The 27,703-nt window shown below is 53.0% G+C and overlaps 2 protein-coding genes and 1 non-coding gene across 9 annotated transcripts in view; 2 read left to right on the top strand and 1 right to left on the bottom strand.

The window, feature by feature from the left end:
* The first annotated feature begins 3,897 nt into the window (after nt 1-3,897).
* ZBED1 (zinc finger BED-type containing 1) lies at nt 3,898-21,017 on the top strand. Of its 2 annotated transcripts, none has more exons than XM_059884014.1 (2): nt 3,898-4,065; nt 16,768-21,017. In XM_059884014.1, exon 2 carries the CDS (start codon nt 16,778-16,780, stop codon nt 18,899-18,901), a length of 2,124 nt encoding a protein of 707 aa, XP_059739997.1. In that variant the 5' UTR covers nt 3,898-4,065; nt 16,768-16,777; the 3' UTR covers nt 18,902-21,017. The 2 variants fall into 2 exon arrangements, with proteins under 2 accessions (XP_059739997.1, XP_059739998.1); XM_059884015.1 differs by lacking the exon at nt 3,898-4,065 and adding an exon at nt 4,297-4,374.
* Nucleotides 3,898-27,703, top strand: part of DHRSX (dehydrogenase/reductase X-linked) — a 223,723-nt gene continuing 199,917 nt past the window's right edge. For all 6 annotated transcript variants that reach the window (XR_009493644.1, XR_009493643.1, XM_059884017.1 and 3 more), the window contains exon 1: nt 3,898-4,065. Coding sequence is in view for 4 of the 6 variants with exons in the window: in XM_059884017.1 (XP_059740000.1) it covers nt 3,957-4,065 (109 nt within the window). In the remaining 2 variants the exon portion in view is untranslated. The remainder of the gene's footprint in view (nt 4,066-27,703) is intronic.
* LOC112445271 (small nucleolar RNA U109) lies at nt 10,297-10,425 on the bottom strand. Its single transcript, XR_009493667.1, has one exon. It is a non-coding gene; the product is annotated as a small nucleolar RNA U109 (small nucleolar RNA).

The following is a 27,703-nucleotide window of genomic DNA, read 5'->3' as shown; positions in this document are numbered from 1 at the left end:
GAATGAGGTGGCCAAAATACTGGAGTTTCAGCTTTAGCATCATTCCTTCCAAAACACCCAGGACTGATATTTAGAATGGACTGGTTGGATCTCCTTGCAGTCCAAGGGACTCTCAAGAGTCTTCTCCAGCACCACAGTTCAAAAGCATCCATTCTTCGGTGCTCAGCTTTCTTCACAGTCCAACTCTCACATCCATACATGACCACAGGAAAAACCATAGCCTTGACTAGATGGACCTTTATTGGCAAAGTAATGTCTCTGCTTTTCAATATGCTATCTAGGTTGGTCATAACCCTCCTTCCAAGGAATAAGCATCTTTTAATTTCATGGCTGCAGTCACCATCTGCAGTGATTTTGGAGCCCCCCAAAATAAAGTCTGACACTGTTTCCACTGTTTCCCCATCTATTTCCCATGAAGTGACGGGACCAGATGCCATGATCTTCGTTTTCTGAATGTTGAGCTTTAAGCCAACTTTTTCGCTCTCCTCTTTCACTTTCATCAAGAGGCTTTTTAGTTCCTCTTCACTTTCTGCCATAAGGGTGGTGTCATCTGCATATCTGAGGTTATTGATATTTCTCCCGGCAATCTTGATTCCAGCTTGTGCTTCTTCCAGCCCAGCGTTTCTCATGATGTACTCTGCATAGAAGTTAAATAAGCAGGGTGACAATATACAGACTTGACGTACTCCTTTTCCTATTTGGAACCAGTCTGTTGTTCCATGTCCAGTTCTAACTGTTGCTTCCTGACCTGCATACAAATTTCTCAAGAGGCAGGTCAGGTGGTCTGGTATTCCCATCTCTTTCAGAATTTCCCACAGTTTATTGTGATCCACACAGTCAAAGGCTTTGGCATAGTCAATAAAGCAGAAATAGATGTTTTTCTGGAACTCTCTTGCTTTTTCCATGATCCAGCGGATGTTGGCAATTTGATCTCTGGTTCCTCTGCCTTTTCTAAAACCAGCTTGAACATCAGGAAGTTAACAGTTCACATATTGCTGAAGCCTGGCTTGGAGAATTTTGAGCATTACTTTACTAGTGTGTGAGATGAGTGCAATTGTGTGGTATTTTGAGCATTCTTTGGCATTGCCTTTCTTCGGGATTGGAATGAAAACTGACCTTTTCCAGTCCTGTGGCCACTGCTGAGTTTTCCAAATTTGCTGGCATACTGAGTGCAGCACTTTCACAGCATCATCTTTCAGGATTTGGAATAGCTCAACTGGAATTCCATCACCTCCACTAGCTTTGTTCGTAGTGATGCTTTCTAAGGCCCATTTGATTTCAGTCCATGGAATTAATCCTCCAGGCCAGAATACTGGAGTGGGTAGCCTTTACCTTTTCTCCGGGGGGAATCTTCCCAACCCAGGGATCGAACACAGGTCTCCTGCACTGCAGGCGGATTCTTTACCCGCTGAGGCACCAGGGAAGCCCGAGAATACTGGAGTGGGTAGCCGATCCCTTCTCCAGGTTATGGAGCTTAAAATAGGGAGATGATCCTGGATTAGCCTGGTGGGTCCACTCTAATCCCATGAGCCTTCAAAAGCAGAGAACGTTGTTGGGCTGGAACAGCAGAGAAGGGAAGGCAGGAGGTGCTAGAGATGCCGAGGGTGGGATGGATGCCCTTCCCTCCCCACCACTGACCACCAGTTCAGAAGCGGGGAATTCAGCCTTACAGCCCCAAGGAAGTGGGGGTCCTGCCATCCACCAACCCAAACAAGCTGAGAAACAGGCTCTTCCATGTCACTGCCAGGGGAGCCCAGTGGGTAGATGGCTCTGCCTTGACCGTGTTAGACCTCGAGCCTGGGATCACAGGAGAGACTTCTCACCCACAGGGCAGTGAGATGGATCAGATATTGGTGATGCTGCCCTGGGTACACGTGGGGTCACCTATTGTTGTTCAGTCACTCAGTCGTGTTCGGCTCTTTGCGACCCCATGGACCACAGCACGCCAGGCCTTCTGTGTTCATCACCATCTCCCGGAGCTTGCAAAAACTCATGCCCGTCAAGTCGGTGATGCCATGCAACCATCTCAGCCTCTGGGGCTGCCAGGTTAGGATTTCTGCAACGTTCTGGGTAGGGGTCTGTGTGAGGTCTCCTTGGGGGTCTGGGTTAGGGGGAGTTGTCGAGAGTGGGGTCCCAGCTGTGATCTGGGTGGGGTTCCCCGGCTCCTGGAGAGTCCCAGCTGGGAGTCCACGTCCAGTCTGGGTGGACTGGGAGGGGGTCCCACCATCTGGGCAGGATCCTCCAGTCTGTGGGAGGTTCAGTGCTCTAGGCTGGAGGGTGGGCGTTGAGAGTGGGGGTGGTTAGTGTATCAGGAGTCCGTGGTCAGAATGGATGGTTTGTGGTCCAGGTTAGGCTCTCAGGGTCTGCAAGCCAGGAGAGGGGCCCTGGGGCAGGAGTCCAAGGTAGGGGTTGGGTCCACCTCTGGGTGGCAGGTCGTGCAGTCAGATGGAGTCCTGGGGGTCTGAGTGTGGTCCCAGGGGTGAAAGGGCTTTGGGACCTCAGGGGCTGTGTCCCTGGGGACTGTGGTCCAGACAGGGAATGTGTGTGTGTGTGTGTGTGTGTGTGTGTGTGTGTGTGTGTGTGTGTGTGTGTCCCTGGGGACTGGTCCAGACAGGGGACGTGTGTGTGTGTGAGAGTGTGTGTGTCCCTGGGGACTGTGGTGCAGACAGAGGGTGTGTGTGTGTGTGTGTGTGTGTGTCCTTGGGGACTGTGGTCTAGACAGAGGGTGTGTTTGTGTGCATGTCCCTGGGGACTGGTCCAGAGGACTTGTGTGTGTGCGTGTGTGTGTGTGTGTGTGTGTGTGTCCTTGGGGACTGTGGGGACTGTGGTCTAGACAGAGGGTGTGTTTGTGTGCATGTCCCTGGGGACTGGTCCAGAGGACGTGTGTGTGTGTGTGTGTGTGTGTGTGTGTGTGTGTGTGTGTGTGTGTGCGCGCGTGTCCCTGGGGACTGTGGTCCAGACAGATAGGGGACCTTGGTGTATGTGTGTGTCCTTGGGGACTATGGTCCAGACAGAGGGTGTGTGTGTGTGGGGGGGGTGTGTGTGTGTGTGTGTGTGTGTGTGTGTGTGTGTGTGTGTGTGTGCGTGCGTGACTGGGGACTGTGATCCAGACAGTGGACATGTATGAGGCAGTCTCTGGCCTGGACTGGGGTCCTTGGGTTCTATGATTGGAGAGGGGTCCCAGGGTCCGGTCAGGGGTCCCTGGGGTCTATGATCTGGGAGTGGGGGTCCCTGGGTCTGGGAAGGGGTCCTTGGGATCCATGATCCTGGGGGCTGTGGTGGTCCTGGCGTCCAGGTGGGGGGTCCCTGGGGTCTATGATGGGGGGGGATGTCCCCGGTTCTGGGAGGGGGTCCCTGGGGTCCATGATCCTGGGGGCTGTGGTGCTCCTAGAGTCCGGGTGGGGGTCCCTGGGGTCTATGATCCGCGGGGGGATCCCGGGGTCTGGTCAGGGGTCCTTTGGGTCTATGATCCACGGCGGGGGGGGGGGGTGGTTCCGGGGTCCCCGTTTGTGGCGGGGGTGCTCGGCCGCAGGGATCGGACGGGGGTCCGGGAGGGGCTGGGGACACGCGCGCGCGGGGCGGGAGTCGGGGGCGCGTGCAGGAGGGGCTGGGGGTGCGCGCGGGGCGGGAGTCCGGGGCACGCGCAGGAGGCGCTGGGGGCGCGCGCAGGAAGCGCTGGGAGAACGCGCGCGGGGCACGAGTCGGGGGCGCGCGCGCGCGAGGCGGGAGTCGGGGCGCGCGCAGGAGGGGCTGGGGGCACGCGCGGGGGGCGGGAGTCGGGGGCGCGCGCGGGGGGGGGGCGGGGCGCGGGGGCGCGCTCGGGGCGGGAGTCGGGCGCGCGCGGGGGGCGGGGCGCGGGCGCGGCGCGGGGCGGGCCGCCACGGGCGCGTTTCCGCCGTCCGGCCCGGGGCTCCGAGTCCGGCGGGCGGCGCGGAAGCGGCGGCGGAGGGGCAGCCATGTCGCCTTTGTCCGCGGCGCGGGCGGCCCTGCGGGTGTACGCGGTGGGCGCGGCGCTGATCGTGGCGCAGCTGCTGCGCCGCTGCGTCCGGGGCTTCGTGGAGCCAGGTCAGCGGCCGGGGAGGGGCGCGGGGAGGCGGCGAGGGGCCGGGGCCGGGCGGGGCTGCGGCGTGGGGCTGGCCGGGGACCGCGCCGCCGGGCCCGGGGCGCGCCCTCCGCCCGTGGAGAGGACCCCAGGTTTGGGGCGGAGCTGGGAAGGGGCGCGGGGAGGCGGGCGCGTCGGGCGCTCCCGGAAGCAGGGCCGGGCGGCCTTGGCGGTGGGAGGAGGCGCGGCCTCCCCACCGCCCCGCCCGCTCCGCGCGCCCCGGGGGCCGGGGTAGCCAGGGGGTCCCGCGCGCCCTGGCCTGGGGGTCGCAGGTTCGTACGCGCCGCGTCGGGCGCTCCCGGAAGCCGGGCCGGGCGGCCTGGGGGGTTGGCTTGGGGGAAGGCGCGCCCTCCCCAGCGCCCCGGGGGCTGGGGTCTCTCCAGGGGATCCGTGCGCTCCCCAACCACGGCGGCAGCCCCCCCCGGGTCCCTGGGCTCTGCAGACCCGCGTCCCGGAGGGAGGCGGAGGGCGCCCGCCATCCCGGCCCCGCGCAGGCTCCAGTAGAACGGGGCCTGCCCGGGTTTGCAGGGACCGGGGAGCTGGGGCGGGGGCGGGGGCGCGCCAAGGGGCCGGCGGCGGCTTCTAGGGCTTCTAGGAGCCCTAGAGAGGAGAGCTCCCGTTTAGGGGCCGCCGGTTTCTCTGGCCTGCACCACCTGCGCGGAGCCTCGGGGCCCAAACTTGGCGGTGCGGGGACCCATTCGCGTCTTCACGCATATTAGGGACCCCCCGCCCCCCGACTCCCTTTCCCACCAATCTGGGGGGCTCTCTGGCTGTCTGGCCACCTCGGTGTTCTCAGGACTTCGATCGAGGAAACCGGTGTTGTTTCTGTCTGCTCTTGACTTGCAGGATATCAAAATAACTCTAGGGTCTGTGAGCCGTAAATGACATATCAATTTTTTTAGGTGAAAACAAAGTATTCTCTGGGAAGCGTGGTGCCCTGTTACCTTGTAACGACTCTCTTTATCGTCTGGCGTAAGAGAGATTCTTAAGTCCAACTGTGTTTTCGGGGTGTTGGCATAGCACCCCCACACCCCCCTCTCCCAGGGCAGCCTGGGGGTAACGCCCCTGACCACCCCCAGGAGATTGGGCTGGAGAAACAGAGAGGCTGTTACTAGGCTTGTGCAAATGCCTTCCCGTGCCTCCAGCACCCCCAGGAAGGCCCTGCAGGGCCCAGGCCTTGCACACCTGCAGCTCTGAGCACAAGGACTTCTTTTTCTCCCCTCCCTGGGTCTTCACCCAGGGAGATACATCTTCCCAGGTTTATGTGAGCTAAGCGTTTAGTTTTCTGATCAACTGCATTTTGGTGCTTTTTTAAAAAGCACATCAAGCGTGACCGGAAAAGACTGCAGTGGAAGGCAGAGGACAGCTTTGACGTCTGGGCTGACTTGTCAACAGTGAAGGACTGTGCAGAGCAGTCCCGTGTTCGCCCCAAACTGGCCCGAAATTGCAGTGCACCCAGGGGTGGAGAAGGCAATGGCACCCCACTCCAGTACTCTTGCCTGGAAAATCCCATGGACGGAGGAGCCTGGTGGGCTGCAGTCCATGGGGTCACTAAGAGTCGGACACGACTGAGCGGCTTCACTTTCACTTTTCACTTGCATGCATTGGAGAAGGAAATGGCAACCCACTCCAGTGTTCTTGCCTGGAGAATCCCAGGGACGGGGGAGCCTGGTGGGCTGCCGTCTGTGGGGTCGCACAGAGTCGGACACGACTGAAGCGACTTAGCAGTAGCAGGGGAGGTTGTGGGCTTCCCTGGTGACTCAGACAGTGAACAATCTGCTTGCAGTGCAGGAGACCAGGGTTCTATCCCGGAGGGGAAGATCCCCTGGAGAAGGGAATGGCCACCCACTCCAGTATTCTTGCCTGGAGAATCCCACAGACTGAGGATCCTGGCGGGCCAGACGTTGAACTTTGCCCAGGTATGCAGCTAAATAAACTGTACCCCAGAGGCCCAGTTCAGATGCAGAGTAGCTGGGATTTTTTGTTTTGTTTTGTCTTTATTGAATTGGTCACAGTGTTGCTTCTGTTTTTGTTTCTGGGTTTTTTGTTCACTGAGTCATAACGGACCTTAGCAACCCCACCCAGGATTGAACCCGGTATTGAAACGGCCAAGTTGTAACCATTGGACCTCCAGGGGAGTCCTGGTTTTTTGCCTTTAGACATCAGATGTTTTCTTTTTTAATAGTATGTATGGGCTATATAAATATGTACAAAGTATAAAATAATTAATGTGGAAATGTTACAGGGAGAAAGTCACCAATTCTAACTCCATGTTGGAAGCTGTTTCTTTGACTTGCTTTTTATTATTATAAAGAAAAAAAAAAGAAAGTCGCTCAGTCCTGTCTGACTCTTTGCGACCCCACAGACTGTAGCCCACCAGGCACCTCTGCCCATGGGATTTTCTAGGCAAGAATACTGGAGTGGTTGCCATTCCCTTCTCCAGGGCATCTGCTTGACCCAGGGATCAAACCCAGGTCCCCTGCATTGCAGGGAGATTCTTTACCGTCTAAGCCACCAGGGAAGCCCCTTTATTATTATAATCGTACTCAGTGGCTTGCCTGGAGGACCCTGCCTCTCTGACTGTCAAGTAAAGTGCCTTTTGGGGGCTTCCCTGGTGGCTCAGCTGATAAAGAATCCACCTGCAGAGCTGGAGAGCTGGGTTCCATCCCTGGGTTGGGAAGATCTCCTGGAGAAGGGAAAGGCTACCCACTCCAGTATTCTGGCCTGCAGAATTCCATGGACTGTATAGTCCATGGGGTCGCAAAGAGTCCTAAACGAATGAGTGACTTTCACTTAAAGTGCATTTATTTAGCTCTGGAGAGAGAGTTTGTCCCTGCCCACCTGTGAATAGATGAGTTTAACACAGCGCTTAGGAAGGCTGGACATTTCGTGGGAGATGTTTAGCAAGAGTGCAGACCCTTTCACGTGACTTCCGCACTGTCTCTCCCTCTGGATGCAGCCTTTTGACTTCAGTTCCACATGGCTTCTTCCTCTCAGATCTATATAAGAACCTGGCATCCAGACCCCAGTAAGATACTTGCTTTGAGGTGCTAGCCTGCCATCTTCTCGGTCTGCAGGCTCCCTGATTAAAGTCTCTTTCTTGCCTCAACAGTTTGTCTCTCGGATTCGTGGCCTGTGGTGTGGAGAGTGGAGCAAGCATGGTCTCAGTGACAGAAACACTTTCTTATTTACGTATTTTAAAGTGATAACAACAAACCACAGCAATGATTGCTAAAGTGCGTTTGGTTGTGAAAGGTCTTTTTTTTTTTTTTTAATATTGTTAATTGAATGATAATTGCTTTACAGTGTTGTGTTGGGTTTTGATGTAAAACAGTGTGAATCAGCTGTAGTTCAGTGCAGTCGCTCAGTCGTGTCCGACTGTTTGCGACCCCATGGACCGCAGCACAGGACAGGCCTCCCTGTCCATCACCAACTCCTGGAGCTTGCTCAAACTCATGTCCATCGAGTCAGTGATGCCATCCAACCATCGCATCCTCTGTCATCTCCTTCTCCTCCTGCCCCCAATCCCTCCCAGCATCAGGGTCTTTTCCAGTGAGTCAGTTCTTCGCATCGGGTGGCCAGAGTATTGGAGTTTCAGCTTCAGCATCAGTCTTTGCAGTGAACATTCAGGACTGATTTCCTTTAGGATGGACTGCTTGGATCTTGCAGTCCAAGGGACTCTCAAGTCTTCTCCAACACCACGGTTCAAAAGCATCCATTCTTTGGCGCTCAGCTTTACGGTCCAGCTCTCACATCCATACATGATGACTGGAAAAACCATAGCCTTGACTAGATGGACCTTTGTTGGCCAAGTAATATCTGTGCTTTTTAATACACTGTCTAGGTTGGTCATAACTTTTCTTCCAAAGAGTAAGCATCTTTTAATGTCACAGCTGCAGTCACCATCTGCAGTGATTTTGGAGCCCAGAAAAATAAAGTCAGCCACTGTTTCCACGGTTTCCCCATCTGTTTGCCATGAAGTGATGGGACCGGATGCCATGATCTTAGTTTTTCTGAGTGTTGAGTTTTAAGCCAGCTTGAATCAGCTATAGGTTTACATACATCTGCTCCCTCTTGAGCCTCCCTCCACCCCCATCCACCCCTCTAGGTCATCACAGAGCCCTGAGCTGAGCTCCCTGTGCTACAGAGCAGCTTCGCACTAGCTGTCTGTTTTACGCATGGTCGTGTGTGTATATATAACAACGCCACTCTCTCAATTCGTCCCACCGTCTCCTTCCCCCACTATATGTTCACAAGCCCATTCTCTGATCACCCACCCGGAGAAGTCAGATCACACATCAGACTTAAAACTTCTTTGCTTACGCCCATTGCTAATGTTTGCACGTCAGGTATTGAATATTGGGTGAATCTGTCTGTGGATCATCTCAGCCCCTCAACGGTGGCTTGCTTGGGCAAATGTGGAGTTTTCTGGAGGTGAGCTGTTTCTCGTCTTTTTCGTGGGGGAAAACTCACAGCACATATTCATTGCACTTGAATACCTTCTCCCGGTGTGACTGCGATAAGATGGAGGTTTCTCTCCCACGTTTATGACCCTCCCTTTGGAATTGTGCATGACCCTGCACATTTTATCCACTGGGGCAGGCGTGCCGTGTGAGTGCCCGTGGATTCTGTGAAAAGGTGGAAGAAGATGCTTCAAACAGGAGCTGACTCCTGAAGGGGACGTTTTCTTAAAATGTATTACTACAGACAAGAGGGTGACAAACTCACGGCAGTTGGAGGTCTGTGCGTGGCTAGAGACCTATGTGGGCAAATGAAGAATTCCTCTAATAGAGGAGTTAGAAGAATTCCTCTAATAGAGGAGTTAGAAGAATTCCTCTAATAGAGTCTGACCTCCACATTCTCTATGGTCATTGTCTGTTACAACTTGTCCAGTTGCTAAGTCATGTCGGAGTCTGCAGTCCCATGGACCACAGCACACCAGACCTCCCTGTCCATCACCAACTCCGGGAGTTTATTCAAACTCTTGTCCATTGAGTCCGTGATGCCATCCAACCATCTCCTCCTCTGTCGTCCCCTTCTCCTCCCGCCTTCAGTCTTTCCCAGCATCAGGGTCTTTTCCCATGAGTCAGTTCTTTGCATCAGGTGGTCAAAGAATTGGAGTTTCAGCTTCAACATCAATCCTTCCAATGAACACTCAGGATTGATTTCCTTTAGGATGGACTGGTTGGATCTCCCTGCTGTCCAAGGGACTCTCAAGAGTCCTCTCCAACACCATAGTTCAAAAGCATCAATTCTTTAGTCAAACCATTGCTTTGACCAGACTTACCTTTGTCAGCAAAGTGATGTCTCTGCTTTTTAATACACAGTCTGGGTTTGTCTTAGCTTTTCTTTCAAGGAGCAAGAGTCTCTTAATTTCATGGCTGCAGTCACCGTTTGTGGTGATTTTGGAGCCCAAGAAAATAAAGGTACCATGCAGATTTTCCTGTAAGAATTCTGTTTCAGGGACCCCCTTGGGGGCCCCATGGTTAAGGCTCCTTGCTTCCACTGCAGGGGGCTCAGGTTCCATCTGTGGTTGGGGAACTCTGGTCTTCCATGCCTCAGACATGGCCCCCCCAATTTTTTTTTTTTTTTAAACTTGATGAAGAAAAAAAAATCCATGATGAACAATAACCACAAAAAATTTAAAAAAAAAAAAAAAAAGCTCTGTTGCAAATAGGAGTCAGGCCTTGTGATCTGGAAAATGGACTTTGGTCTGGAAAATGGACTTCTGCTGATGGACTGAGTGTCCAGCTCAAGAACAGAGGTCAGCTGGCCCATTTACAAAGCCATTTTAGGGCGGATTCTAGTTTTCAAACTGTAGGATTTTTAAAAAAGTCTGTCAAGAGGAAGTAACATCTGGCTGGTTTTGTGTACATATGAATAGTTGGGAGCTGTCACTCCAGGGAGGCAAAACCATAGTTCGGTTGACCTTTGGCTCTTTTTAGTCTTAAAAAGAAATGAGGACTCCCCCTTCCCCCAAGGCTTTGGTTTGTGTGGCTTTTTCTTGTCTGCATTGATCCTATTCAGTTCCATGTTAATAAAGTAAAAACTTAAAATTTTTTTTCGATGATGTTGAGAAATTCTTGTCACAGTTGCTTAGCTGTGGTCATGGTATTGTGGTTATGTTTTTTATCTTTTATCGGGAAATACAGTTTTCTCCCAGGGAGGGGCCACGGTTTTTTTTATTTTTTTTGAAATGTAAGAGAAAGATAGAACTACTCAACAGCTATTGTAACATTGCCAGCCCTGAGAACTCCTTTATTATTCTAGCACATTATAGATTCCATCTTGCAAAGGAATGAGGAGCCGACATTCACATGCAAGAAATGAAAAAAGAACTTTAAATGGTCAACACGGAAATCTACAACGTGAATTTCAGATCACATTAACGAGACACTTACATGTGATTCCCAGTAACCTTTCTTTGCTGATGTTGCTGAGTCATAACCAAGTCTCTGTGACCCCGTGGAGTGTAGCCCGCCAGGCTCCTCTGTCCATGGGATTCTCCAGGCAAGAATCCTGGAGTGGGCTGCCGTTTCCTCCTCCAGGGGATCTTCCTGACCCAGGGATCCATCCCACATCTCCTGCATATTAGCAGGTGGGTTCGTTACCACTGAGCCACCTGGGAAGCCCAACACTTTAATTTTTCTTCCTTTTACCCATCGAAAAATAACAAACCGCTTACATGTTATTCCCAGTAACACTTTTTTTTTTTACCCAGCGAAAAATCAGAAGCCACTTACATGTGATCCCTAGTAACATTTTTTTCAACCCAACAAAAAATAACAAGCTGCTTATATGTTATTCCCAGTAATTTTTTTTTCCCACCCAACAAAAAAACAACTATATTCTCCCCAAACAAATACCAAATCAGGGAGCATAGTGGCTGTTTTTGGTCCTTGCCGGCTCCTGGAAGTCCCAGTGGAGCAGAGTGATGCTGGCCCTCCACTTGCTGACTTCATCCTTTTTCTCGGGACACGGTCATTATGTTTGTGGATGATCTGGATGGTGCCACTGCTGTGAGCAAAGGCAAGACCCCTCCAGGCCCCGGGTAGCATCTTGGCGATGCTTTCCCCCCGAGAGATGCTAGGGTTGCCCACTTGGCGTGGAGGCTGCTTGGACAGAACCTTCGTTCCTGACTCTGAAAGCGGCCGTGGACCATGCAAGTCTTGCTGTGCCCCGCCGTGGTTAGTGTATACGCTCCAACCCATCACACGCGACTGGACAGCTCCAGGGAAAAGAATGGAAGTGGAATACGCGCTAACGCCATATGCAGACATAAACTCTAGGGGCTTCGCTGATGGGCCAGTGGTTAAGAATCTGCCTTGCCACTCGGGGGGACACCAGTTCGATCCCTGGTCTGGGGATCACTCTGCATAGCATGTCAGCCCACGTGCCGCAGCTGGACAGCAGCTGCCACTCACGACTGGAAAAAGCTTTCATGTGGCAGTGAAGACCCAGGGCAGCCAGAAAAAAGCACAAAACCCCCAAAACTCAAAACGGATTAAAGACCTAAACGTAAGACTCTGGAAACCATGAGACTCGTAGGAGAAAACACAGGAAGAGAGTAATCTGACTTAATTCTTAGCAGTAGCTTTTTGGTCCTGTGTCTTGCGGCAAGGGAAATAAAAGCAGAAATAACCAAATGGGACCGAATTAAACTGGGACAAAACAGAAGGCCAGCCAGTGGAAAGGGAGAAAGTGTTTACAAATAATGTGACCGATGATGGGCTTCCCAGGTGGCTCAGGGGTAAAGAATCTGTCTGCAGTGCAGGAGATCCAGGAGACCTGGCTTCGATCCCTGGGTCGGGAAGATTCCCCTGGAGGAGGAAATAGCAACCCACTCCAGTCGTCTTGCCTGGAGAATCCCCATGGACAGAGGAGCCTGGCGGGCTACAGTCCGTGGGGTTGCAGAGAGTTGGACATGACTGAAGCGACTTAGCATGCAACCCAATTAAAAATAGCCAGAGGACCTCAGTGGACATTTTGAGTTGACATTTCTTCCAAGAAGACAGACAGGTGGCCAACAGATAAACTTGAAAAGATGCTCAGCCTGGTTGACCTCAGAGAAAGGCCAGTTAAAAGCAGAGTGGAAAAACAAACAAATAAACTGCCTTCCTGTGTCCCCGTCTCCTTAGGGGGCCTCGGGAAATCCTGCCATCATTTGTCCATTGGTTGTGAAACTGCAAGGGGGAGACTCCCCACGGGCGGTGCCTCCTTAAGCTGTGGCTTTGTCACGATGCTTCCTGCAGGACCACAGACCTCAGGCTGCCTTCAGCCCAACAGCACTGATCGTTCATCGTGGTTGGCATCACGACGACCATGTAGTAGGAAACTCTGATGAGACTGAATTGCGTTGCCCATGTAGGACGGAAGAGCTCCATGCCAGAGCCCAGCTGTGGTGCCTGCTGCGAGGTTCCCCTCGCTTTAGGGGACGGCGTTTCCCATGCCCAGGCACCCCCCCACTCCTAGTCCATCTGCAGGAGCTGTGATCCTAGGGTCCTTTCTTTCTCTACACATCCTGGCCTTGTTGGATCGCCACCCCCAGGGCCCCACCTCTGAGCCCTCTGGCCCGAGCAGAGCATTTGAAATCACACGAAGGCATCCTGTCTCTTCCTGGGGACCAGGCGTCTGAGGTCCAGGGGTCCCAGGGCTGGGCTCCCTGCAGAGGCTCCAGGGGAGGGTCCTTCCCGCCTCTCCCAGCTTCTGGGGGCTCCAGGCATCCATCCCTGGGCTGGTGGCCGCCTCCCTCCCGTCTCTGCCCCTGTCTCCACGTGGCTGCTTCTCTGCGTCCGTGTCTCCCCTCTTCTGTGTCTTATAAGGACCCTGTCCCTGGGTTTAGGGCCACCCCCATCCAAGAGGACCTCATCTCAGACCTTCACTCCATCATGTCTGCAGAGAACTTATTTCCATGTAATGTCCTCTTCTGAGGTTTTGGGAGGACATGAATTTTCAGTGGAGGGTGATTTTCAGCCCACTGTCGTTACTGAGTTTTGAATATTTGCCCCCACACTCAGAAAATGCCTGGTGGCTGCAGTGTGTGATTTAACTGTGAGTGCTGTACAGTAGGCTGAGCAAAGTCCGGGAGACGGGGAAGGACAGGGAAGCCTGGCGTGCTGTGGTCTATGCGGTCGCAGAGAGTCGGACACGAATGAGCGACCAAACGACAACAGGAGATTGAAGGCTTGCAGATTTAACAGACACGTTTTTAAATTTGTTTTAATTAAAGAATTTTTTTTAACAAATTGATGTTTGATTTACAGGGCTGTGTTAGTTTCAGGCGCACAGCAAAGTGATTCAGTTGGGCACACACATACATATTCATATTCTTTTCCATTACAGCAAGATGATAGTGTATTATATAGTTATCTGGGTGTATAATCGTATAATGAATGTAGTTTCCTGTTATATACAGTAACTAGGTCCCTGTCGGTCATCTAGTTTATATATAGTCAGAAAGTGAGAGTCGCTCAGTCGTGTCTGACTCTTTGCGACCCCATGGAGAATCCATGGGATTCTCCAGGCCAGAATACTGGAGTGGGTAACCTTTCCCTTCTCCAGGGGAATCTTCCCAACCCAGGGGTTGAACCCAGGTCTCCCACACTGCAGGCAGATTCTTTACCAGCTGAGCCCCCAGGGAAGCCCAAGAATACTGGAGTGGGTAGCCTATCCCTTCTCCAGGGGATCTTCCAACTCGGGGATTGCACCCAGGTCTCCCACATTGCAGGTGGATTCTTTACCAGCTGAGCCACCAGGGAAGCCCGTAATGAATATAGTTTCCTATTACATATGGTACATAGGTCCTTGTTAGTTATCTATTTTATATATAGTCGTGTGTATCTGTTAATCCCAAACTCCTAATATATCTCTCATCCTTCCGCTTTGGTGGCCATACGTTTTCTATGTCTGTGAGTAACAGACACCTTCAATTCTTTTCTTGATATAGTCTTTTTTTGTTTGTATGCTCTTGGACTGCATGCAGGATCCTAGTTCCGCACGCAGGGATCCACCTGTGCCCCCTGCCATGCATAAAATAGCTGTGGAGCTGCCATCTATAAAGTAGGTGACTAACAAGTTCCCCCTGGGAGCATGGAGCCTTAACCACTGGCCGACCAGGGAGGTCCCTCCCCTGACACCTCTTAAGAAAACTCAGCTAGCCTTTCGGGTGTCCTGGCCCTCTGACTGGCAGCTCCACGGAGCTGAGCGTGTGAGCATCGCCAGCAGTGGGAGCCTGGGGGCTGAGCTCTGAGAATCCAGGGACGCTGCACCACGGCTGGTTGGCTTCTCAGTGTCCAGATGTTTGTGGCCACGAGGCGGGGGGCATTCTGAGACATTCCAGGGATGGAGAATTCCCTTCCTGCCCCAGTCTGGCATCCATTCCCAGATGCTCCTGGGGAGAAAAATAGAGCCTGTGAAGTACCAAAGTCCTCTTTCTAATTTTTTCATGAGTTATCATTGATGTCGTTGTTGTTCAGTAATGCTTGACTCTTTGCGACCTCATAGACTGCAGCACACCAGGCTTCTCCATCCTTCACCATCTCCTGGAGCTTGCTTAAACTTATGTCCATTGAGTCGGTGATGCCATCCCACCATCTCATCCTCTGTCGTCCCCTTCTCCTCCTGCCCTCAGTCTTTCCCAGCATCAGGAACGATTTTCCAGTGAGGCAGTTCTCTAGATCTGTGAGTCTGCTTCTGTTTTGTTATCTTCACTAGTTTCGTATACGTGTGTGTGTGTATATATATATACATGTATGTATTTGGCTGCTTTGTGTCTTCGTTGGAATATGCAGCGTCTTCAGCTGTGACATGTGGGATCCGGTTCCCTGACCAAGGATGGAAGCCAGGCCCCCTGCATTGGAAGCTGGGAGTCTCAGCCACTGGGGCCACCAGCAAAGTCTCCATATGCACTGGTTTTAAATAATATTTTTTATTGGATCGCCATTTGTCGTCCACTTTCTTAACTTCACTCAGTACGATAATCTCTAGGTCCGTTCATGTCACAGCAGGGGGCATCAGTTAATTCCTTTCCGTGGCTGAGTAGTCTTCCGTGGTGTACACGTACCACCTCTTTATCCATTTCTCTGTTGACGGACACTTAGGTTGCTTCCGTGTCTTGGCTGTTTTGAATAGTGTTGGAATGAACGCTGAAGTGCACGTATCTTTTTGAATTGTCGTTTTGTCTGCATATTATGCCCAGGAATGGGACGGCAGGATCGTATGGTAGCTGATTTTAGTTTCTCAAAGAACGTCCGTACTGTTCTCCATAGTGGCTGCATCAGTTCACATCCCCACCAAGTGTAGGAAGGGGTCCCTTTTCTCCACATCCTTGTCAACATTTGTTACTTGTGGTTTTTTTTTTTTTTTTCATGAAAGCCATTGTGACAGGAGTGAGGTGATACCTCATTGTGGGTAAAAAGGCATCACTGAAAAACGTAAAATTTGAAAAAAAAAAACACTTGAATGCTGGTCGGCCAGCCTAGTATCTGCTTGTGCATGCTCAGTCACTCAGTCGTGTCTGACTCTTTGGGACCCCGTGGACATCAGCTTGCCAAACTCCTCTGTCCATGGGGATTGTCCAGGCCAGAATACTGGAGTGGGTTGCCATGCCCCGCTCCCCAGGGTGTCTTCCCAACCCAGGGATTGAAGCCAGGTCTCCTGCATTGCAGGCCGATTCTTTACTATCTGAGCCACCAGGGAAGCCCAAGAATACTGGAGTGGGTAACCTATTGCTTCTCCAGGGGATCTTCCCGACCCAGGGGTCTCCTGCATTGCAGGCAGGTTCTTTACTAGCTGAGCTACCAGGGAACCTCAAGAATACCGGAGTGGGTAGCCTGTCCCTTCTCTATGGGATCTTCCCGACCGAGGCATCCAATCAGGATTCTCCCACATTGCAAGCGGATTCTTTACCATCTAAGCCACAGGGAAGCCCAAGAATACTGGAGTGGGTAGCCTGTCCCTTCTCCAGGGGATCTTCCCCACCTGCATTGCAGGCAGGTTCTTTACCAGCTGAGCTACCAGGGAAGCTCAAGCATACTGCAGTGGGTAGCTATCCCTTCTCTAGGGGATCTTCCAAACCCAGGCATGCAACCAGGGGTCTCCTGCATTGCAGGCGGATTCTTTACCAGGTGAGCCACAAGGGCCGCACAGGCCTGCTTGAGAACCCCCGCATGTGCTGCTCTTATCTGAGCCAGTTTTCTTGGTGGCCTTTGACACGCCTGCGTCCTGACCAGGAGTCTTTAGGAGTGGGGGACGTGGGTCCTCTTGGCCTGGCAAGGGGGTGTTTGGGAACCGTGGGGTCTGCTGGGGAACAGACCCACCTGCTTGCCTGCTTATTTGCGGGGCTGGTTTATTTCCCAGAACAGGATGTAATACACCAGCTCAGGTGATGAAAGAGCTGTCATGAGGATTCCAAAGAGGATGGAAACACTTAAAAAAAAAAAAAAAGCAATCAATAAATGCATGTCTCCGAGGCACCTGGATGAACAGCTGCTCGCTTTTCAGACTGAGCCCTTGCTGCTTTGCCACCAGCTGGAGCGGCGGCCTCGGGGTGGTCCCCACCTCCGTGCGCCCTCGTTTCCAGAGCCACCCTGCTACCCCCGCCCGCCGGCTGGCCGGGCGGAGCCGGGCCGTCTTCTCACGCTCTTTGTTCTGCTGCTTCTCGGCAGGTCGTCCCGAATGAGCGGAGGCCCAGCCGGGGGCGGCGCGATGGAGTGCAAGAGCCTGGAGGGCGGGCAGAGCGACCTCAAGCTGGTGGCGCACCCGCGCGCCAAGAGCAAAGTGTGGCGCTACTTCGGCTTCGACACGAATGCCGAGGGCTGCATCCTGCAGTGGAAGAAGATCTACTGTCGCATCTGCATGGCCCAGATCGCCTACTCGGGCAACACCTCCAACCTGTCCTACCACCTGGAGAAGAACCACCCCGACGAGTTCTGCGAGTTCGTCAAGAGCAACACGGAACAGATGCGCGAAGCCTTCGCCAGCGCCTTCTCCAAGCTGAAGCCGGACCCCGCGCAGCCCGGCGGCACGCCTGAGCCGCTGGCCGCCAAGGCCGGCACGCACGGCCACGAGAGCCGCAAGCAGCAGGAGCTGACCACCGCCGTCATGGGCCTCATCTGCGAGGGCCTCTACCCGGCCTCCATTGTGGACGAGCCCACATTCAGGGCGCTGCTGAAGGCCGCTGAGCCGCGCTACGAGCTGCCGAGCCGCAAGTTCTTCTGCGGCAAGGCCATCCCCGAGCGCTACGGCACCGTGCGCGAGGCGGTGCTCAAGGAGCTGGCGGACGCCGCCTGGTGCGGCGTCTCCACCGACCTGTGGCGCAGCCAGACCCAGAACCGCACCTACGTGACGCTGTCGGCGCACTTCCTGGGCCGCGCGGCCCCCCACGGGCTGGCGGTGGGCTCCCGCTGCCTCAAGACCTTCGAGGTGCCCGAGGAGAACGCTGCCGAGACCATCACGCGCGTCCTCTACGAAGCGTTCATCGAGTGGGGCGTCCACACCAAGGTCTTCGGCGCCACCACGGACCGTAGCAAGGACTTGGCCCAGGCCTGCTCGCTGCTCGACATCCCGGTGCACATGCCGTGCCTGGGCCATACCTTCGACGTGGCCATCCGCCAGGCCTTCCGGCTGCCCAAGCTCGGCGCGCTGCTGGGCCGCTGCGCCAAGCTGGTGGCCTACTTCCAGCAGTCATCCGTGGCCATGGTCATGCTCCACGAAAAGCAGAGACAGCAGAACGCGGCCCCCTGCATGCTGGTGAGCAACCGCGTGGCCTGGTGGGGCAGCACGCTGGCAATGCTGCAGCGGCTCAAGGAGCAGCAGTTTGCCATCGCTGGGGTCCTGCTGGAAGACACCAACAACCACCATCTCATGCTGGAGGCCGCCGAGTGGGCCACCATCGAGGGCCTGGTGGAGCTGCTGCAGCCCTTCAAGCAGGTGGCCGAGATGCTGTCGGCCTCCAAGTACCCCACCATCAGCATGGTCAAGCCGCTGCTGCACATGCTGCTGAACACGACTCTCAACCCCAAGGAGACGGACCCCAAGGAGATCAGCATGGCCAAGGAGGTGATCGCCAAGGAGCTCGCCAAGACCTACCAGGAGAGCCCCGAGATCGACCTGTTCCTCAACGTGGCCACCTTCCTGGACCCGCGCTACAAGAGGCTGCCGTTCCTCTCCACTTTCGAGCGGCAGCAGGTGGAGAACCGCGTGCTGGAGGAGGCCAAGGGCCTCCTGGAGAAGGTCAAAGAGGGCGCCTACCGCGCTTCCGAGGACAAGGCGGCCGCGCCGCCCGAGGAGCCGCCGCCGGCCAAGAAGCCGGCGCCCTCGCCCACCCCGCCCCCAGCCAGCGTCATCAACGACATGCTGGCCGAGATCTTCTGCCCCACCGGGGGCGTGGAGGATCAGGAGGAGTGGCATGCCCAGGTGGTGGAGGAGCTCAGCAACTTCAAGTCGCAGAAGCCGCTGGGGCTCAACGAGGACCCGCTCAAGTGGTGGTCGGACCGCCTGGCGCTGTTCCCCGTGCTGCCCAAGGTGCTCCAGAAGTACTGGGCCGTGGCGGCCACGCGCGTCGGCCCCGAGCGCCTCTTCGGCTCGTGCGCCACCGTGGTGAGCGCCAAGCGCAACCGCCTGGCCCCCGCGCACGTGGACGAACAGGTCTTCCTGTACGAGAACGCGCGCGGCGGCGCCGACGCCGAGCTGGAGGACGAAGACGAGGGCGAGTGGGGCCTGGACCACGAGCAGGCCTTCGCGCCCGGCGAGGCGGCCCACGCCGGCTTCTTCGGCGTCAGGGACGGCAGCTTCGTGTAGCCGGGGCTGGGGCTGGCGGGCACCGGCAGGGCGGGGGCGGGTGCACAGCCGCGCGCTGGGGGGCGGTACCCTTCTGGATGCTCGGCTGTTGGGACTAACGGCCCCGCCACCCCAGCGCGGATGGGCGCACTGCTGCTGGGAATGCGGGAATCGAGCGGAAGACACGGATCTTTGTGGGTGTGGGTGTGTGTGTGGGTGTGTGCGTGCCCCAGAGGGGAGACGCGGACTCTGGGTGGTCCAGAGAAGGGAGACGGACTTTGGGTGTCTCAGACAAGAGAGACGGACTCTGGATGACCCCAGAGGACTGAGATGGACGCTGCATGGTCCACAGAGAAGAGAGACAGACTCTGGGTGGTCCACAGAGAAGAGACACGAGGCTCTTGAGTGGTGCAAACCTGGTGAAAACAAGTGTTTCCTCTGCGGGGGGCGGCGGCTGTGGTGGGGAACCCCCTTGTATTCCAGGAACCGGGAAAGAAAGGACTTGTAAAAACCGGAGGCGTCCGCCCATCGGATTACCAATCCTCAACGCCCCTGACGCTAGCATGGCCGGCGGGGGTGTTCTGACTCCCTCTGCTAATTCCGTACCTACAGTGTCCATGTCCTCACGCCAGGGAGGGTTTGGGGTGAACCAGAAACATGGAAATCAGGGGGCCGCTGAGGACAAAAGCCCCTTCTGTGTTCCCCAAAGCCCACCTCCCCGTGAGCACTATTTGCACGCCCCACCCCCGCCCGGGGCACCATCCGCGGCTGTTAGCCCCGTCGGTCCGTAAAGGAACACGACTACCTTGTCAATTACCAGGGAACCTGGAGACACGCTTTAGCCACCCGCCCTGTTTTCAAGGCGTGATGCAACATGTTACCCTTGAGCCCGTAGTGCCATCGCTTATAAAAAAGCCGAAGAAGAAATATTGGGTGTGGTTTGTTTTCTCCCACCCACGAGTGTTTTTTTTTTTTTTTTTCCTCCCCGCCCTTGCCCGAATTCACGGTCCTTGCCAGGTTCTCTAGCTCTTGTGTTCTCCAGGTGGTGTTCGTGCGTCCCGATGCTTCAAAGACGCTTCCCAGGGGCCTCCATGGTAAAGAACCTGCCTGCCAATGCAGGAGACCTGGGTTCGACCCCTGGGTTGGGAAGATCCGCTGCAGGAGGGAATGGCAGCCCACTCCAATATTCTTGCCTGGAGAATCCCATGGACAGAGGAGCCTGGTGGGGCTACAGTCCATGGGGTTGCAGAGAGAGATGACTGAGCAGCTCTACAACAATAGCCAATTAACAATGTTGGACAGTTTTAGGTGGACAGCAAAGAGACTCAGCCACACATAGACATGTATCCCTTCTCCCCCAAACTCCCCTCCCAGCCAGGCTGCCACATGACATTGAGCAGAGTTCCCTGTGCTGTCCAGCAGGTCCTTGCTGGTTCTCCATGTTAAATACAGCAGTGTGTCCATGTCCATCCCAGACTCCCTGACTATCCCTTCCCCCACCCTTCCCCCTGGGAACCATAAGGTTATTACAGAGTATTGAGCAGAGTTCCCTGTGCTGTCCAGCAGGTCCTGGCTGGTTCTCCATGTTAAACACAGCAGTGTGTCCATGTCCGTCCTGAGTGACGACGGACCATGTGTACCACCAGGGCATCCAGGGTTTTTCCATTTCCTATCTTTCCCTGCTCCCTCCCTCGCTCTCCTTTCTTTTAAGAAAGCAAGCTACCCCAGAAACAGCCTCGGAGGTTAGCATCCGTCGTCTTTTTCCTTTTCTGTGTTTTATGGGTTGCCTCTATTCCAGGGTGGCTCAGGGATGCCACATCTACACAGACGTTTTGAGCTTAACTAGGCCATTTTTCAGTCGTGAAAACCTGCCACTTTCAGAGCTTTCTCCATTGAACACGAAAGTGGAACGTGTCCGTAAACGTCTCAGATAAGAGGTCATTGCCGGCATCCAGAACTTCTCGTAAAGACATGGCCGCTAACTGTCACTCACGTGTCTTATCTGGGTCTGCCCGGGACTCTGCTTCCAGGAAATGGAGTGTGTTTTGCGCTCAGGTCTTGTCGTCAAAATCCTGATTCTCTGCTTCGTCTAAGTGGTGTTTGTTCCATGCTCAGTAAAGTCACAATGACGTCACGATTCTCAGATGTTCCTTTTTTTTTTTCCTTGTGTGCGGAAGGGTACTGTTCCCTTTATTCCGAGCAGCCCCTAGGAGGATGGCAGGACTGGGCTGAAAGGAAGCATGGATGATGGTTGTACATGTTTGTTTTGAGTGAAGGGGCTGAGGATGTGCTCCCGGCCCCTTGTCGTGGGATGTCGGGCTGATTTGCGGGTTGACAACCTGGGTGGTGGTAGCCAGGGAGCCCTGGGAGCTGTGTCTTGAAGCCCTTGTAAAGTGAGGTGGTCACAACAGTTGTGATCTGGAGGGGAGAGGGTGGGAAGTCTTCCCTGAGTGGTCCTCCGGCTGGGGATCAGTGGAGTCCTGTGGTAGCATCTCACTATGGCCAGCCTCTGGACAGAGAACAGGGGAGCTGTCCATCCGGCTTCCCCCGAGGACCGCCTCAGCTCATCACGCCCGCTTTCTCTTCCCGTCCTTCCCCCCACGGGGGTGTGACTTGCGGGGGGTGGGAAGGGGCGGGCATTCATGTTTTGAGTCTTGATCAAATCTCCATGCTCCCTTGATCCCTATCAATGTCATTTTGGGTCCGAGGGACACGGCTGCTTCTCACCGAGGCTCGGGGTAGCAAACAGCCGAGCGTGTGGAGAACAGGGTCGGTTTTCACAGCTTTGTGCTGCTTTTCGGATGGGCTTCCCTGGTGGCTCAGCTCGTAAAGAATCCGCCCATAATGCAGGAGACCTGAGTTCAATCCCTGGGTTGGGAAGCTCCCCTGGAGAAAGGAACGTCTACCTACTGCAGTATTCTGGCCTGGAGAATCCCACAGACTGTATAGTCCTTGGAGTCCTAAAGAGTCGGACACGTTGTATACTACTAATGTAGTAGTTTGTATATCTTAATCCCCTCCCCTCATCCTGACCCTCCAGGGTACCCTTCCTCCAGTGGTAATCACTAGTTACTTCTCTCCATCTGGGAGTCTGTTTTTTTTTGATATATTTATTCATTAAATGTTTTAGATTCTGGATACAGGTGGTAACATGCTATTTCTCTGTTTGTGATTTATTTCACTTGATGTAACACCCTCCGAGTCCATGTGTGTTGTCACAGGTCGCAAAAGATTTGTTCTTGTTTATGGCTGAGTAATATTCCATTGTGTGTGTGTGTGTGTGTGTACTCAAATTACTTATGTGTAATTCTTCAAATACAGTGAAGTGCTACATCATTCTGTGATGCTTTCTGATTCAGTTTAACATGTACCTACTTTGGCCACCTCATGCAAAGAGTTGACTCATTGGAAAAGACCGTGATGCTGGGAGGGATTGGGGGCAGGAGGAGAAGGGGACGACAGAGGATGAGATGGCTGGATGGCATCACCGACTCGATGGATGTGAGTCTGAGGTGAACTCCGGGAGTTGGTGATGGACAGGGAGGCCTGGCGTGCTGCGATTCATGGGGTCGCAAAGAGTCGGACACGACTGAGCGACTGAACTGAACTGACCTATCGTCTATCCATATGTCCATATTCCTTTTTCATATTCCTTCCCACTGTAGGTTATCGCAAGATACTGAATCTAGTCCCCTGTGCTATATGGTAGCTCCTTGTTTCTTATTTTATATACAGCAGTATGTATCTGTTAGTCCCAAATTCCTCGTGTGTCCCTGCTCCCCTGTCCCCTGGGAACCAAAAGTTTGTTTCCTACATCTATTTCTGTCTTGTAACTCAGTTCATTTGTATCGTTTTTTAGACTTCACGTGTAAATGATCCCATATGGTATTTGTCTTTCTGATCTAGTTCACTCAATGTGATCGTCTCTAGGTTCGTCCGTCTTGCCTGCAAGTGTGTATTATTTCATTCCTTTTCACGGCTGAGTAATGTTCCATCGCACATAATAAGTACCGCCTCTTTTTCATCCCTTCCTCTACGGATGGACATTGCTTCCATGTCTTGGCTATTGTGACGAGTGCTTCAGTGAACATTGGGACGCATGTATCTTTTAGAATTATAGTTTTCTCCAGATATATACGCCCAGGAGTGGGATTGCAGGACCATACGGTAGCTCTATTTTTAGGGTTTTTTTTGAGGAACTCGCATACTGTTCTCTGTGGTGGCCGAATCCGTTTACATTCCTGTCAACTAGTGTGAGAGGGTCTTCCTCTTCTTTTTGATCGTGTTTCTGTTGTTGAGAAACATGAAATGCATTGATGAACATACTCGCCATCTGACCAAGAAGGGTGGTAAGCCCCAAGGCCCGGAGCTTCCCCATCCTCCCCCAGCACGAGCTTTTTCTGCTGTTTTCCTTCTTTTCTGGGACAAAAATCTGAGTCCGTGCAGTTCATCTGGTTGGAGAAGCAGCCTGCGTCTCTGTCCAGACACATCTTGTTTCTGCATCTGTATAGCCTGCTCCCTTTGACCGTTGATTCTGTCCTGTACGCCGATGCTTAACCATCTGGCCGGGTGCCGTCTATGGGCTCCTAGAAGTAGTAATAGCATCAGTTGCTCACTTGTGTCCAACTGCCTGCAACCGCATGGACTGTAGCCCGCCAGGCTTGTCTGTCCATGGCATTCTGCAGGCAAGAACACTGGAGCGGGTTGCCATGCCCTTCTCCAAGGGGAATCTTCCCGACCCAGGGATCCAACCGAGGCCTCCTGTGTTGTAAGCAGATTCTTTTACCATTGGAGCCACCAGAAAGGTCCCGTGGCTTGTAAGCACAGCTCAGTCAAAAAGCCACTGGGCTGAGCCCACGTCAGTTGAGGTCTGATTCAGGTCCCTCCAACGTCCTTTCCCTCAAGTTGAGCCGAGCTCACCAGGTTATGCGTTCTCTGTCGGCAGTCTTTCCAAGAGAGGGGAGAGCTTTCCCTTCCAGTTGCTTTGGGCAGCAAGGCTGTAACTGTCACTGAACCAAACCTGAGTCTTTTTCCCCTACATGTGGTTAAGTGAGTCTGCAGAGCCCAGGCCATAGTGAAGAAAGTGTAGTGTTTATTGGAGGCCCCAGGCAAGGAGGATGGTCAGTGTACGCTCAAAAGACTGTGAACTCCCTGCTGGATTTTGGCAAAGCGTTTTAAATTTTTTTAATTTATATTTATTTATTAATGTCTGGCTGCACTGGGTCATCTTTGCTGCACAGAGGGTGCTTCTGCGGGCTGTGAGCGGGCTCTGCTCTACCCGTGGTTTGGAGGCTTCTCATTGCTGTGGCTTCTCTTTGAAAGGTTGCTGCTGAGCTGTGAAAGACGCCGGGATTCTTGGCCTGTGGCGGAGACGAATTCAATCCGGGCCCAGTGACGAGGTTTGATTGCTCAGAGCTTTTGTGTAATATAGTTTTATTAAAGTATAAAGAGATAGAGAAAGCATCTGACATAGACATCAGAAGGGGGCAGAGAGAGTGCCCCCCTGCTAGTCTCTAGCTGGATCTTATACAGCTACTAGCAGTCTGCTAATTAGAGAAAGGAGCTGTCTCAAAACTCAGAGAGGCACCAGGCCCCTCACCCGCAACCCACACTTTGAGGTAACATTGGGACCAGGTGAGTCATCCCGGGCCATTAAACGGTTGACCTGAATCATGAAGAAGGGCAGGTTTCCAAGCAAATAGATAGTTTCATTAACATAGATTAGGAGGACAATGTGTGAATAAAACATACTGGTTTGCTGAGCCCTTATCGGTTCTGAATCCTAGGCAGAACCGACCTGAATAAATCAGAGTCTAATAGTTCATTCACATAGCTTAAGAGAAACATTTCCCTAAGAAAATGCATCGGTTAGCTCAAGGTTTGAGAAAAGTTAAGTTCAGGTGGAACCAGGTGTCATCATGGCAACACCGAATTTTAAAAGAAACCTTTAAATTTTGTACAGAAAAGGGAAAAAAATAATCTGACACATGTAGTTTGTTTGCTCCTGCCACTTAAGAGAGAGAGAAAAAAACGCCCGACACTTGCGGCCTACTTCCTCCGTCTGGAGACCCCTGGCCGTCCTGCCAGTTACCCTCTTCTCTTGTGGACTGCGGGCTCTAGGGTGTGTGGCCTTCAGTAGTCGCAGCCCCTGGGCTCAGCAGTTGTGGCCCATAGGCTTCAGTTGCTCCAAGGGATCCTCCCGGGTCAGAGATCAAACCCGTTGTCTCTTGCATTTTTATGGCAGGTGGCCTCTTTACTGCTGAGCCACCAGGGACGCCCCAGGAAAGCATCTTGAAAGGCCAGGTGGTGGAGGGACGTTCTGGGGTCTGCGGTCGGCTCGTGCATGGGGCCTCTGACTGAGGGTGAGGTGACAGGGTGGGGTCACAGGGGTTGACGTTACCCACCCTCGGGCACCGGTAGCTCTGAGGGCTCGTGATCATCAAATAGGTAACGTCTTCCTCTCTGATGGGAGTTTAAGCATCTGTGTGTGAGTCGCTCAGTCGTGTCCGACTCTCTGCGATCCCATGGACTATAGCCAGCCAGGCTCCTCGTTCCAGGGGATTGTCCAGACCAGGATACTGGAGTGGGTTGCCATTCCCTTCTCCAGGGGATCTTCGCAGCCCAGGGATAGAACCCACGTTTCCTGCATCGGCAGACAGGTTCTTTACCACTGAGCCATCAGCAAAGCCCATTTCAGCAGTTACTTCTTCCTTGATTGTTTCTTTGAATTCCAAACGATGTTGGGACTTCCCTAACTCAGGCTACCTTCGGAGTTCCGCTCTCACCTCCACTCGGGAAGGAGGGCAGTGCTGGGCGGATTTGGAAAGAGACCCTGATGGTCTCGGTCTCGGCCGCCCTGTGAGCAGGACCTGAACCTCTGAGAAGGTGGGGAGTCTACAAGCTTCTGAAATCACCACAGCCATTGCTCTGACAGCTTGTGTTCCTGGGTTCCCGGAGCAGGGCGGACCAACCCTGACGCTTAACTAGAATCCTTCTCCTTGGGAATGTGCAGCCCTGTGGGTCCCTATCCTATAAATTATACAGAATTCAGACACAATGCTGCATGTTCTGCAGCTGTTACGGACATACAAGCCCTTCTGTGCCTCATCCTGCAAACGCGTGGCTGGGAGCTGTACATGGTGGGGTGCCATTGGCCATCTTCTGAGCTCTGGCGGCTGCCACCCTGTGGTCCCACATGAGTGAGAGGCGTCTCCTGCTTGCTGCTGGTGACACTTCCAGGTGGTGCTAGTGGTAAAGAACCTGCCTGCCAATGCAGGAGACTTCAGAGATGCGGGTTCGATCCCTGGGTGGGGAAGATCCCCTGGAGGAGGGCATGGCAACCCACTCCAGTGTTCTTGCCTGGAAAATCCCATGGACAGAGGAGCCTGGTGGGCTACAGCCCGTGGGGTTGCAAACAGTCGGACTGAGTGACTAACACACTTTCATTCACATTTGGAGGCCAGAAATTGCTGATGGCTGGGACTTTTCTTGTTTATTGCTGTGACAGGAGATATTTTCATTTCACGATACAAATATATAAAATATAATTATCAGTTCAGTTCAGTTGCTCAGTCGTGTCCGACTCTTTGCGACCCTGTGAGCTGCGGCACGCCAGGGTTCCCTGTCCATCACCAACTCCTGGAGCTTGCTCAAAAGAACATAATTATAAACATATATAAATGTAAGTATACATATTTATACATATGAATATGTGCACTTTTATATTCTATGTATTTTTTATAGTCAATTATTTATCATCTATGTATTACATATCTGTCTATGCACATTTTTATCATCTCAGTTCAGTTCGGTCACTCAGTCGTGTCTGACTCTCTGCAACCCCATGAATTGCAGCACGCCAGGCCTCCCTGTCCATCACCAACTCCCGGAGTTCACTCAGACTCACGTCCATGGTGTCTGTGATGCCATCCAGCCATCTCATCCTCTGTCGTCCCCTTCTCTTGCTTATCATCTACTTACTAGTAAATCTATGCATCTATTATCTTTCATCTATTCATTGGAAGGACTGATGTTGAAGCTGAAACTCCAATCCTTTGGCCACCTCATGCGAAGAGCTGACTCATTGGAAAAGACCCTGATGCTGGGAAAGATTGAGGGCAGGAGGAGAAGGGGACAACAGAGGATGAGATGGTTGGATGGCATCACTGACTCGACGGACATGAGTTTGAGCAAGCTCCAGGAGTTGGTGATGGACAGGGAGGCCTGGCGTGCTGCAGTCCATGGGGTCGCAAAGAGTCAGACACGAGTGAGCCACTGAACTGAACTGAACTGAACTGATGCATATATCTCTTTTCTATTTATTGAACATCTATTTACCTTTTTATCATTTGTATCTGATATCTTTATCATCTATGTAATTTTGTGTCTATGTATCTGTGATTGAACATCTATTGACCTTTTTATCATTTGTATCTAATATCTGTATCATGTATGTAATTTTGTGTCTGTATCTGTGATCTGTCAGTTAATCATCTCTCTCTTGGTGTCTATCATCTTTCTATGTATCTGTTACTTGTCATCTGTATTGTTATTGCTGTTTATTCACTCAGTCGTGTCTGACTCTCTGACCCCATGGACTGCAGCATGCCAGGCTTCCGTATCCTTGACCATCTTCTGGAGTTTGCTCAGACTCACGTCCATGGAGTCGGTGATGCCATCCAATGCCAATATATCATTTATATATTTATTGTTAATTCATCTTTTATGTGTATCTGTGTATTTTCTTCCTTGATGGCTTTCCTGGTGGCTCAGATGGTAAAGAATCTGCCTACCACGCAGGAGATCCAGGTTCAATCTCTGGGT

The sequence above is a fragment of the Bos taurus genome, chromosome Y (assembly GCF_002263795.3).
Source record: "Bos taurus isolate L1 Dominette 01449 registration number 42190680 breed Hereford chromosome Y, ARS-UCD2.0, whole genome shotgun sequence".
NCBI classification, from domain to species: Eukaryota; Metazoa; Chordata; class Mammalia; order Artiodactyla; family Bovidae; genus Bos; species Bos taurus.
The sequence above is the reverse complement of the archived record's forward strand: the minus strand, read 5'-3'. Positions and strand labels throughout refer to the sequence as shown.